Genomic DNA, 12,948 nt, shown 5'->3' with positions numbered 1-12,948 from the left:
TAGCTTAAGAAAGCTATTCTTCCTTTCAAGAAGAAAGAAAAACAAAAAAACACCAAAAAAACACATTTGGCTTGTCTGGTATATCAGCAGAGAGATGTTTACAGATTGCAGAATGCTTGCAGATTTCACTGGGCCCCCTGTGTTTGAGTCAGGTTTTGTTCCTGTAGTATATCTGTTCAACGTAGAAGGTACAACCCCCCATCCTTAAATGAAAAGTATTACTTTGTGCAGTGTACTGTCTTATTCGTGTGTTTAAATCTTCCTTCACTTGAAGTAGTCACATTTATTGCTGCAAATTCTATTTTTTTCTAAAGGTGGACTTTTTGTAGAATAGATTCATAAGGCAATAAAGAAGGTAGCCCCTTCCTCAATAAATCCTGCTTGCAAAACAGATTAAATGTTGAACAGAGTTCAACAGAATAGTACTGTAATGCTGGACCAAATGTAGCCCAATTGCCTCATTTGGTGTTGCATCTTTGTCATCTGATTTCTTCTGCTTCAGAGCGTGATTCTGCTTATAAGGTTAGGATGAATCCCACGTAATGTCAGTGCTTTACTTGGGCTTTCAGCTGGGGACAAGGAAAGGCAACTTCAATGTCTACAAGAGCTTGCTATACAATTCTTGACATACTCTGCCTTTTTAAATCCTTCTGTCATTGTTAGCATGTTTCCGTGAATTTGTTCGCTTTACTTTGGATCTTTTCTGGGAAACTTGGTTATTGGCTTTTCTGTTGTGAACTTCCCAGGGTAGGTGATGGGTATTTTCTAGTTACAGCTTCTTAATTAGGAACTAAATGCTGTCCCTTTTTCTTAAAAAGAAAACAAAACCAAAATGCAACAAATTACCACAACACTAGCCTGCTTTTGTGAAGCTTGCACAGATAGTGTTTTCACAATCAGCTGTGAAATCTCTCTTAAAAGAAGGTAACTGATAGCCATATCATTTCTTTACTTAGCATGCTTAAATACAAAAATTGGAATAATTAAGCTGTAGACATGTCCATGGAATTAGAGTTCATAATAAAAACTTGTAACTTCTGTGACTGGATTTATTGTGTTGCATGGTGCCTCATGCCAATGTTTTAAATGTCATTCTGAATTTGTTTCAGGAGTTACCAGAAATGGCTCTCTTAAAGTTTTTTCGACCAGAAAGTACACCAGGACCCGCAAGACCAACACCAGAGCAGCTTTCCAATCTTATCAAGACGAGTCTTCATTACCCAGAATCTTTCAGTCACTCTTTTCATCAAAAAAGGTTAGCGGAATATTTTCTTCGGAACCTTTTGAAATATTGTTAATTTGACATAAATCCTGTTGAGAGATGCAATGTAGATTATAGTACAGAAGACAAAACAGCATGAAATCTTGCCAAATTCTGAAACTTGCTGCTTAGGTAATGCATAGGTAAAATAGAAGTTCAATGTAGCAAAACAGGCTGTAATATCACAGTTTGCAGTTCTAATGTTAATTGGGAACGTTATCAAACTTACTGAAAACAAAATAAATACCCTGGTGCCTTTGTGTGCGTTTTGGTGGGTGTCAAAGGAAGAAGCAGCATAACTACTCTGAGGAGCTAGGCAGACAGTAAACAGTACCCTTAAATTAAAAGAACTGCTATGTCTACAGTATATGACTTGTCAAGATCAGCCATGGTTCTGACTTACATCAAAAATAAAGATGATAATGGTTTCGATTCCTTAGGCTTCTCTCCTGGAAGAATCTCAAAATTAACCTGTCAAAAAGCAGACTACTAGGGTGAATTAGTTGGAGCCTGCAAAAATTTTTGACTCTTCCAAAATGAAAGTGATCTGAACAACTGCCCCCAAATTAATTTCTAGACATGAAATGAATTGTACATGTAACATTAAAATAGCTATTTGGGTCTGGGTTTTTTTTTCCCCGAGAGCTTTGCTGTGTTATACTTGCATTTACTTTAAGGTAATGTAATTTGCCAACAGAGAAGGATTTCTTTCCTTACAAAATCTAACACTTTATAAGGTGTCATATTTTAACGACAATTACGAAGTGCGCATGTTTCCAGAAACAAGTTCATATCTTCATTATAGTTTCTAGTAGTTCTCTTCTTGTTTGTCTAACTTAGAATATTTAAACTGTTAAGCAATGGCAAGGAGTTCCAGTGACACAAGTCACTTCTTGTGTGAATAGAGCTATTTCAATGGCTATTTCTAATGAACTAAGGTGGTGGTTTATGCTTCTGCTAATTTTCCTCAGCTGAACGAAGGAAGGTAGTAACTTCAGCATTGGCTTAATTGGCTCAGTAGTTTTTTACATGGACTAGAGTTACTGACACTAAGTGGGTGTATTATGTACACTGTCTCACACTTCTATAATAGATGACTACATGTTAATCTTGCATGACCTGAAATTTCTTTTGATTACTTAAGTCTTATTCTCAATAGTCTTTAATTACACTTTTTTCATTGCTGTGGAACTATTTCTCTTTGCAGCCTCTGTCTGGTACCTGTCACTCTCCTGCTTTCCAATTGTTCCCAGGCTGTTGTAGATGTGATGATTGATTTGCGGCATAAAACAACAAGGTAATGCATGTATGTTAAAACATTTCCTGAGACTGCTTCCTAGTTTTAGGAAGTTTTGCAGTTTAACTGCACAGAGTATCTAGAATAAGATCTTTATAATAGTGGCTTCAATGAAAGAATGCAAGGTGATCAAGGCTTCATACAGTCAAATGGGAGTCTTCAGTCACTTCTCAATTTTTGTTTTGCTTCTGGCTATATCTAAGAGAAGACCTTGAACTCCAGTTTAAGTAGTTAAACTTTGCAGACCTTTTCTGAAAAAAAGTGGAAACATTTTTGAACTTGCAGAATACCAGCTTTAGCAAACTTCTATTACTAAACATGTTGCTTTTTTCATTTTTAAAGTATCAAGTAATTTGTAGAAAACAACTTTTGAGGTATAAACTTGAATACTTCCTGCTGTAATGTGATTTAGTATAAAAGGTCATAAAAATACCTAAGGTTCTAAGATTTTCCCCTAGTATTTTACCAGCTTATTCTTATGACTGGCTTTTGACCTAGAATTGGAGTACTGTGAAAATACTACCACATACACCATTTTGTGAATTGTTTCTAAAAGTTTTACAGATATTTCTGTGGGATAGATGGAATTCACTATCATGAGGTACTGCTAATTTTCATTTCTGTTAAAACAAGGCAGTTTAACTCATGTAAAATTCACGTGAACCCTAATCCTAGATACAAAGCTACCTGATTTACCACAAAATTAACTTGTGGGATTCCCGATCTGAATGATCTGGGGGGACAGGAGAGGAGGGAGATGACATGACAGATTGAGACACATCGAGGACTTGTTTATGGGGAACGCTTGCATGTTGCCAACAGGCTGTCTAGGTGGTAAACAAGAAATTAAAGACCCAGAGCCTAATACACAACTATTTCTGTTGACATGACACGATCTGTCTCTGGTTCATGGGACAGGCCTTAAAAATGCCTTATGCAGTAATTTTAAATCCTGACAATCTGTATCTAGTCTATTGTTATGTCATGGTTCTATAAAAGCTGGGAGTACACTGCAATTTATAGTTACAAATAGATGTATAAAGTTTGTGTGGTGTACAATATATTAAGAACGTAATATATTAAGAATATATCCAGAATATATTAAAAATATATTCAAACCTTTTAAAGTCTGTACTGATCAAGTCTGTACTGAACTCAAGCCTGTACTGATCCATATGATCCAAAGGAAGAGTAGTTATAAAAGTTTGTGAGAGTCACAGAATAGTAAAAAGTATTTGGTAAGAAGTAAAGAGGACTCAGTTAAATGGACCTGATGAGTGGACAATGAGTATCTTTACAGATCCCTAAGGTGACCTTAGGTTCTCTGCCTCATGTTATGCATGCTGGGAAAGAGGATATAAACATGATGCTTTGTTGAAACTATGTTTAGCATCTTGGTTAAATGTTAAGCACGCTTCTGTCTATATCTTTGATTGCTGTTGTCTTTCAAAATCTAGGCTTGTCTTGCTAGGAAAATGGTAATCTCTTAATGATAAGGTGGGGGGGATGAAACAACAAAGCACAATGTATTTGGGGAAGGCAGCGATTTAAAAGGCAAGCAATGAAAAAGACCCAGCAACTTCTAAGACTCCAGAGAAGACTGACAGTTGGCACTCTAGCATCTGAAGACTGCCAGAGTAGGAACTTAGTTTTCCAATTCCTGGCTTTTGGTTAGTTTTCAGAAAGCATATTCAGAACAAGCATCTTTGTAAGGGGCTGATTATGAACACACAGTGCATTCTGAAGTTTTGGGAAAACTTCAAATTGAGGGGTTCATGTAAATTGCTAGTATTTCAAATACAGAGAAATAACTTCTCTTACCTTCTTTTTCAGCCCAGAAGCACTAGAAATCCATGGATCTTTTACGTGGCTTGGGCAAACACAGTACAAGCTTCAACTGAAAAGCCAGGAAGTCTATAGCTTGCAGCTAAAAGCTTGCTTTGTTCATACAGGTGTCTATAATCTTGGAACCCCCAGAGTATTTGCCAAGCTAGCGGACCAAGTTACTTTGTTTGAAACGAGTCAGCAGAACTCCATGCCTGCACTGATTATTATTAATAATATCTGACCACTTTCTGAAAAATCATACTAAAAGACAAAAATAAATGGGATTCTTTTCTTATATTGCTGGTTGACATTTTGCTGCAGTTTTTTGAAATAGCACCTCAAACATCTAACTTGTTACTAGAAATTGTGTAGGAAAGAGGATAGCAAAATATTCCGACTACTTGTCAGTTTGTTTCTCGATGCAACGCACGTTGGACTGAAAATTCGTTTATCCTTTTATAATGTATTTCTTCTCCGGTAATTAAGATGTTCATAACACAAAATAATCTTTAACTCCAAATCTGAACATATTTGTATGTCCTATGCCCTGTCAAAAACGCAGCTTGACTGCTGTTCCAACTTCCAGCATGGTGTGTTTAATATTTGTGGCTGTATTAGGATATGGTTCAGGAAGAAGCCATCACTGGCTTTTTCCTGTCTAAAGCCATTAGTCATGATAAATCCCAACCTTACTGTGAAGTTCAATAGGGTATCTCCAATCTGTTCCTGAGTTCTTTAGTATAAAACTTTGTTTTGAGTTTTCATGTTTATGAAAGCTGATGACCTTCCAAGGTTTACATACAAGCCCCACCTATGGTGTTTCAAAAATAATTTCTTCAACCAGTTTGAGTATTTTTTCTCATTCATCTCAGCACAGAATGCACTATTTCACAACCATGAGATTGTCATTTAAATTGTCACTTGCTTTATTATGTAACTATAACAATTGATCTGTTTTAAAAAAAAAATCTACTCAAGATTTTCAAGAAATGTATTATATTTATAACAAATGTACTGTAAATAGAATAAAACATACACCATATTCACTGTATGGACTGCTGCCTTTAAATTTTTTCCTTCCTTTGTATACAGCTTTGGCAACCTACTAGTGCTGATTTTGTATATAAATTCAGTTGTGTACACTAGAATATGTTCATTCTAGTCCTTTTTGCTCTGAAGTTTCCATCTTGTCGTGGTAGTGGTGGTATACATGGAAAATTGCAGAGGTTGCTGTAGTTGCCTTTTGAGTTCTCAAATGGTATTTCTGTGAGCAAGTCTCAGAATTCAGCTATATGGGGAATATCAGTTAATGTGTGGTGCGGATTTTTAATTTGAGTAGTAGCTGCTGAACATAGAGAAGGCTGTGAAGTAATCAAGTGCAGCAAAACCAGTGTAGAGTTAGGAGATGTGGTTTATGATGGAGTACCTGTGAACAAGGAAAAACTGAAGTACGTAAGGAAACCCAAGACTTCTGTCTGTCTGCTGTATCATGTGGCTGAAGGAAATTCCATCACAGGACAGCACTGACTTATGAAACAGTCAATCTGCATTCAGAAGCTTTTTTTTTTTTTGACACCTTTTATCAGCACTACTGTTTCCAGGACTTAAATTCCTGAAAAGTCTTTGAATTTATTCACAGCACGTGGCCTTTCGTAGTCATACTTAATGACTGTGGGCTGTGCTGATTTATCAACAGAGTGGTTGAATATTACATAACAAATGTGCTGCTTCTGGGATGGAGTTCTTTTCTGCTATCGGGCAGATTTGAAGGCTACACTTCCTAAATTTTTCTTGGCACTGCATTGTAGCCTTATACTATGTCATGAGTGCTCTGTCTTGGCACTCTTTTTAGGAAAGAAAACATCATTTATGCCAGTCAGCTATCATGCTGTAGGCCACTAAGTTGTAAGTCATATCTGATGTGTTTTCAGCACTTCTTTGAATACCTGAGTGGCAGAAGTCACATTAATCAGACAGAGGATGTTTCCACATGAGTTTTGTGACATATGAGTCATAATTTTACCAACTTTCAGCCTGTCAGAAGAAGCTGCTAAGAAATATCTCGTGATTTGGAAGTTTCACTGTTGTAAAGAGTAGCCTTCCTGCTGGCTTAATTAACTGCTGCCTTGTGTAGTTTTTGTCAGTGATCCTAACTTTTAGATTAAGTAAACCAGTCCTTGATGTTTCTATTGGTGTATATCTAGTTTTTTTAAAACAAAAACACTGATAAGATTATGTAGCTTGGCTTGAAGGAACTACCGTATATAGTTCAACCCTTCATGTTTCTCAATGCTTATAGGAGTAGTAGGGTGAGATACTGATGTGGCAGGAGGCTAAAGGAGCTGGAGTAATGTTTTATTCAGCATGGGTAAAATTAACAGCCTCTTCAGCATATACTTATGAGATGCTTTTCTAAGTCTGTTTATGTAGACACGAGATTTCTTTCTGTGCGGACCAACTCTTCCCCAAAGTTCTCAACTAAGCAAAGCTCAGCAGTCTAAGCTGTTTCAACCCTATAAATAAACCAGACTTTGATTATACTATAGATATAATATCATGTAGCTTTAAAAAAAAGAAACAACAAACTATTTACTTTCTCTTCACCCTTCAGTGAAATCTCCCTTTTGTTCTCTTCCCCAGCATGCTTGTTAAAAAAAATACTGAGATTTTCAACTTGTCCTATTCTAAGACAACAATGGAAGAGCAGTATTTGAGTTTAACTTTTTAAAGCTTAGTATGATGTTAGAAAAGACTGCTATGATATGTCTGAGGAATGACTTGTAAATGTTAAACCATAAGCCAAAGTGCTTTATTTCCAAATCAACATCAGTTCCTTCATGCTGCATTGTCAGTTGTGTAGATTATCACAGGATCACAAAATCATTTAGGTTGGAAGAGACCTCCAAGATCACCGAGTCCAACCTCTGACCTAACACTACCAAGTCCTCCACTAAACCCTATCACTAAGCTCTACATCTAAACGTCTTTTCAAGACCTCCAGGGATGGTGGCTCAACCACTTCCCTGGGCAGTCCATTCTCCATTCCAATGCCTAACAACCCTTTCCATAAAGAAGTTCTTTCTAATATCCAACTTAAACCTCCCCTGGCACAACTTCCCCCTTGTCCTATCACCGGGCATGTGGGAGAATAGACCAACCCCACCTTGCTACAGCCTCCTTTAAGGTACCTGTAGAGAGTGATAAAGTCACCCCTGAGCCTCCTCTTCTCTGGGCTAAACCCCAGCTCCCTCAGCTGCTCCTCTTAAGACTTGTTGTTCTCCAGACCCCTCACCAGCTTTGTTGCCCTTCTAATGTGTAAAGCTGGCCACAGTGGAGATCAAAATCTCTGAATTTAGTAAAATGTCCAGTTTCATTTTGCATGATAGAGAATTTGCGAGTAAATTCGATTTGCGTCAAGTGAAACACAGAAGTAGTTCCACACCTTAGAGTACTTAAAAATTAGGATTTTTATTTGAGCTGCATCACCAACTAGCATGGTCCTGGAACAAGGTGGGTGAGTTGTGGCATCTATTTCATATTTACAAGCATGTGCTTCTGCATCCTATGGTATGAGGAAGCAAGTGACGTGAGAATTCAGGTAGTTTTGCCAAGATTTGTTGAAATGCTGCATTGGCAGGTTACAATTTTGTGCAATGCATATCTGGAAAAATACAGTTTGCTGATGTCTTCAATAGGCCCTGAATATGACATATAAAGCACATAACACTTCTGAAAGCATGATTTTAGAATGGAGGGAAAACAAGGCCATGCAGTTGGTGGCTTTTATGCTTTATATTACTTCCTTAAGCTTGAGAGGGGATTCCAATATTTGAATCCATTGTGTATATGAATAAATGGCACTCATAGTATCGCAGATAAATTATTTGTGCTCTTCACTTTTCCTACTAATTCAGGCAGCCTGATCTGTGTTCCTACCTCTCCTGTAAAGCAGTGAAAATAATTGTTTTGTTTTAATATACAAGTTGTAGCTGGCTGATGTGTATTCTATAATTTGCTTACAAAACTTGCATACATTCATTAGTATGGTTAACTGGGGCAGTATCTAGTTCTCTTGTATTGAACTGTCACATCTCTGAATAGCTTGTCAAGATGCTTAAGAATGTTGGAAGAGAAAGCAGGTAAACTGCATGCTGTGAGTTAAAGGGAATGTAGAAAGCGTGCAGTCCTTGAATGGGGAGGGAGGGGAAGGTAGGCAGAGAACAGAAATGGTTAAAGTCATGAACAAGCAGTAGGAAACTCAGCTATTGGGAGGGGAAGAAGGAAGAAAGGACAGTTGCAAAGTGAAAACTGAGGACTTCATGGTAATGAAAAATGTGAATGCTATTCAGGTGGTGCCTGTAGGCAGTGATTACCAAAGAGATAGTACAAGGTGACTTCTGTCACTCAGGCAAAACTTGTGAAAGTGTGCAAGCACAGCAGGATTGAAAAGGAAGGGGCAGCTTTGAGAGAAACTTTGGAAAGGAGAAGGAAGGGATCACACGGTTTAAAACCAGATAAAAATGAAGAAACTGAGCAGCACAGGGCAAGCTGAAGGAGAAAACATGCAGTGCTCGTTCTTAAAGAGAAAAAAAATGAAGAAATTTAAAGTCTGTATTTCATATTGAAGCTCTGTTTAATTTGTTGTTCAGCCTGTCAGCCACAAATTCTGGAGTCATTGCAGTTGGTGGTTACTGAAAGATGGAACCTTCAGCTATTTTGTGAGCAAGCAAAGACTGCTTTAATGACTCATACGCAACTAGATTGGCTGCTAGTATAGCGGAAGGAATGTCCGGAATCTCTTATAGAACTTTGCAAAAGGGCTCGGTTCTGTGCTTCAGTTATAATATTTAACTGAAGGGAGATTTCCTTGATTTTTCTTACTATTGTAGGAGGTGACTGATGTTATAGCAATGCCTTGTGCCTTTTCTGCTGTCAGCCAGAAGTTCCCATCTACCTTCTCAGAAATAGTAGAAATTGCACAAAATATGGTATTTCCCTGAAATTGTGTACTGCATTCGTGGGGGGGGGGGGGGGGGGGGGAAGTCTATTTATATAGGCATGGGGTTTCAGAACTGGTTGCCTCATCTTAACTTTTTAACTCATCTTAACTTTTTAACTAAACTCTTATACGTCAGAACAAGAAAAAGAATCTTAGCTTTAAATTAAAATCTAAATTACTTTGATGGAAACACATCTATAATGTCTCTGTCTTAAACTGCATTTTTTAAATCTTGTTCAAACATTCAGTATAATAGAGTAAGGCTTTAACTACCAATAAATACCAAAAAGTAAGGCATATACTGCAAATTCACAGGATTCACAGTAATAATTGTCGTCTAATCTATATACAAACTAATTTTTTTTATTTTTTTTTTACTATAGTGGTATTGAGTGCAGACTATTAGTGTATTACCAGGAAAATGTCTACCAATTTACTTTAAATACACAAGTCCATCTATGTAATGGATTTAGAAATTCTGGAGAATGTTGGTCTTTCACAGTACAGTTATTAGACAGATAATGTTCTGCTACTCAGCATGAGTGAAAAGCTGCACTCTTTGTGCGAGTTGTTTACAACTTCAAATTTGGAAATTTGGATAGAATTGGGCTTAGTCACACAGCCTTCATTCTTACTAATAAGAAATTCTCTCCAGTCCACTTGATTTAAAAGTTATTTCCTAAAATTAAATTTAAACACTGTCATGTTTCTGAAATCATATGCTTGTATTGGGGAAAAAATATATATATATATGCTGTCTCTAACCACACAGGGTCTGTGACAAGTTTAGAATGATAAATTAGGGGAAAAAAATGGGGAAAGCTGGTTAACAAGTTAAAACCATTGTGAAATGAACTCTTTTTTTACAACTTCCAAAAAAGTTTAACTTTCTAATTAGGAAAAGGACATTGGACTAGTTTCCCTATCAGATCTTTGTAATAACAAGAAAACTTTCCCAAACAAAAGAACTTCTGCAATTAGATCTCCCAGAGACTTTCAAAAATTGCAGTCAAAGCACTTTGACTCTTGGCATTTTTTTTGGCATTCAGTTTTTAGCGATAAATAAGGTGGGGAATATCTTGTCAAAATCAAAAATAAATTCAGAATGCCTGACAGTGCTGTCCAAAAGCTTAGATGGCTCATGGGAAAAGCACCATGCATATATACTGAGAAGGTTACAGGTAAATCACAATAACTGTAAAATGTATCCACTACACTGGCTTTAAAGATGTATAGACCGTTATATGAAGGGAAAATGATCTTATTTTCTCTTTATGAAGAATCGGATGCTTGATGGAAGGCCACTTTAACTCAGATTCACTCCTATTCTTACAGCTCATATAGTTACTTTTGGTCCATGCAGTATGTGGATCTGGCAACTCCTGTTCTTTCAGCAAAGAAGTCCAATTCTGAGGTAGAGAGAAGCACTTGGCATCATATGCAGTCAAAAGATAATCACAGTTACGCATTCCATGTATTTCAAACATAAAGTCAGCAGAGACATGCTTCTGATATTTATTATCTTCCCATAACTCAAGAACTGGCACCTGAGGATTTTTGCAATATATCAGGAGAGGACGGAGAGGACATCCCAGATTTGTAAAGTTAGCTTTGATCTGTAGAGTGTCCTGTTGTGTATTTTCTCCAGCGAGAAACTGTGGGTCATGTATATTATGGCTGATTGTATAACTGAAATTATTTCTCAGCGTCCTTTCCTGAATGAAGCCTTTTCTGCATGCTGCTACATTTTTAAAAATTCTGATATGCTTTGTAGGTGGGCAGGACACTGCAATATGCGCAGTCACGGGAGCCACATCAATACAGCCAATGACATTGTCAGGGATGTCCACAGTGGCAGTAGACATCTCTCCATCACGTATGCCATCATAGAAGTCAGCCTATGCAAATGAAGAGACATTCTGCTGCTCCAGAATTATATGCAAGAAGTATTGGATGTTTCCATCATATGTAAATCCCATTTCTGTTACATTTGCACTGAAAGCCAGCACATGGGGATTGCTGACTGTCATCAAGTGAATGAACATTTTTGTCAGGCTTGGGCACAAATATAGTTTTCAAAGACATTTTCATGCATGTTAATGTAATAGATATTGTTCTGGAAGTTTCCTGTGAGTATCTGCACAGTGCAGGACTGCTGAGATTTCTGGACTGCTAACTGCAAGCTGAGTTTGCATTTCTTGGTCATACAGCTGAGACAAATTGCTGGTCACAGGGCTGAGTATGGTTAACCATCCCACTTCTTCAAATAAGATATTTTTTTTTTTCTTCAAATCTATGCTCTCATCCATGCTAGTGACCAGCCTGATGCTGCCATAAGGACATCCATTCTGGGTCAAGACTACAATCTGGGAGGCACCTGTAGTCACAAGGAGGAAACCACTGTCAGGGAAAGCAGTGCCTTGAAACTGCTTTTAAGGCAGGACAGTCAGTTCTTCCATCATCAAGTAGTTGTTAGAGGATAAAGTATCTGTTGTCCAGAGAATGATTAAACCCCTTAGGACAAGATTCTGCGTGCTCCAAAGCTTACTGGTGCCATTGGGCAGCAGGTGAAAGATGGTAGAACTGTGTTTGGACATGTGGCTGTTCGTGGTGTCATTGTATCTGAAATAGGTCCCTGCCACCACCTTCCCAGCCTCATCCTCTCCAGTTCTGCTGATAAGCAAGCCAGTCATGGCAAGGGAGATGAAGTTGTGGACCTCAAACAATACTCTTTGCTTTCTTATATTGCTCTTGATAGATGTAAATGTGTAACTCCCGTCCTTTGAAACAAAGATATGACTGTTGGAGACTGAGCGTCTGGTGCTGTAAGCAAAAAGGGTCCAGCTGAGCTCCTTGCACCGGGAGTCTGCCCCCAAGTAGCCTCAATGGGCATTTGAGAGTTCAAACACATGGGAAGTGACTCCTGCTGATGGGACCCACCTGTCAAGGCTCTCGAAGTACAGGTAAACCTGGCCATTGATCACCATCATGACTCTGTGTGCACAAAGGTGATGGTGCTGACAACAGCTTCTTTGGCCTTAAGTTCTTCTGGGATGGGGAGTGGGGAGAGGCTGCTCTCAGAAGCATCCATGCTGATGAAAACATCCTTCCCTAGGTACGCAGATACCTTTGGCTGCCCTTTAGAGTCAAACCCTTCACAGGGGTGCTGCAGGATGGTGGGGCTGGAACTGTAGTAGCTCATGTAGGTTCTTCTCATCAATGTCACCGTGAGGCCAAAAAATATTGCGTGTATCAGCTGCTAGTAGCTGCAATCCAAGGCGTCCCTGCTGCCCCACAAGCAGAGCCACAGCCTGGCCACTAGCGCCCACCAAGGCCAAAATGCCATCTTCCTGGCTCCTGGAGGGCTGAGGGCTGCGTTGAAGAGCTGGGACAAGTGGCAGTGGGGTCTGGGGTGGCAGCTGAGACAGAGCCCAGAACATGGCGGCAGCTGGCTCCTCCCCTCCCTGTGAGGTTCCTCTGTCAGTAGCCGCATGTGGCAGAGGCGGCTCCTGCTGAGAGGTGTGCTTCCCAGGGGACCCCGGACAGGGACAGAGCCTGGCTGGA

At 38.7% G+C, this 12,948-nt stretch overlaps 2 protein-coding genes across 5 annotated transcripts in view; one reads left to right on the top strand and one right to left on the bottom strand.

The window, feature by feature from the left end:
- TRAPPC8 (trafficking protein particle complex subunit 8) overlaps positions 1 to 5,436 on the top strand; it is a 49,127-nt gene extending 43,691 nt beyond the window's left edge. For all 4 annotated transcript variants that reach the window (XM_040550293.1, XM_040550292.1, XM_040550291.1 and 1 more), the window contains 3 exons: positions 1,110 to 1,255; positions 2,469 to 2,558; positions 4,392 to 5,436. In XM_040550293.1, the coding sequence (XP_040406227.1) occupies positions 1,110 to 1,255; positions 2,469 to 2,558; positions 4,392 to 4,626 (471 nt within the window). In that variant the 3' untranslated portion in view covers positions 4,627 to 5,436. The remainder of the gene's footprint in view (positions 1 to 1,109; positions 1,256 to 2,468; positions 2,559 to 4,391) is intronic.
- Positions 5,437 to 10,380: 4,944 nt separating this feature from the next.
- LOC121065166 (cation channel sperm-associated protein subunit delta-like) lies at positions 10,381 to 12,586 on the bottom strand. The gene is given in 4 exon segments (XM_040547770.1): positions 10,381 to 10,658; positions 10,661 to 11,282; positions 11,707 to 11,761; positions 12,378 to 12,586. Coding segments are annotated over 4 exon segments (1,164 nt in total).
- Between the last annotated feature and the right edge of the window lie 362 nt (positions 12,587 to 12,948).

This window comes from Cygnus olor, chromosome 2, assembly GCF_009769625.2.
Source record: "Cygnus olor isolate bCygOlo1 chromosome 2, bCygOlo1.pri.v2, whole genome shotgun sequence".
NCBI classification, from domain to species: Eukaryota; Metazoa; Chordata; class Aves; order Anseriformes; family Anatidae; genus Cygnus; species Cygnus olor.
This window is presented reverse-complemented; position numbering and strand designations above follow the sequence as displayed.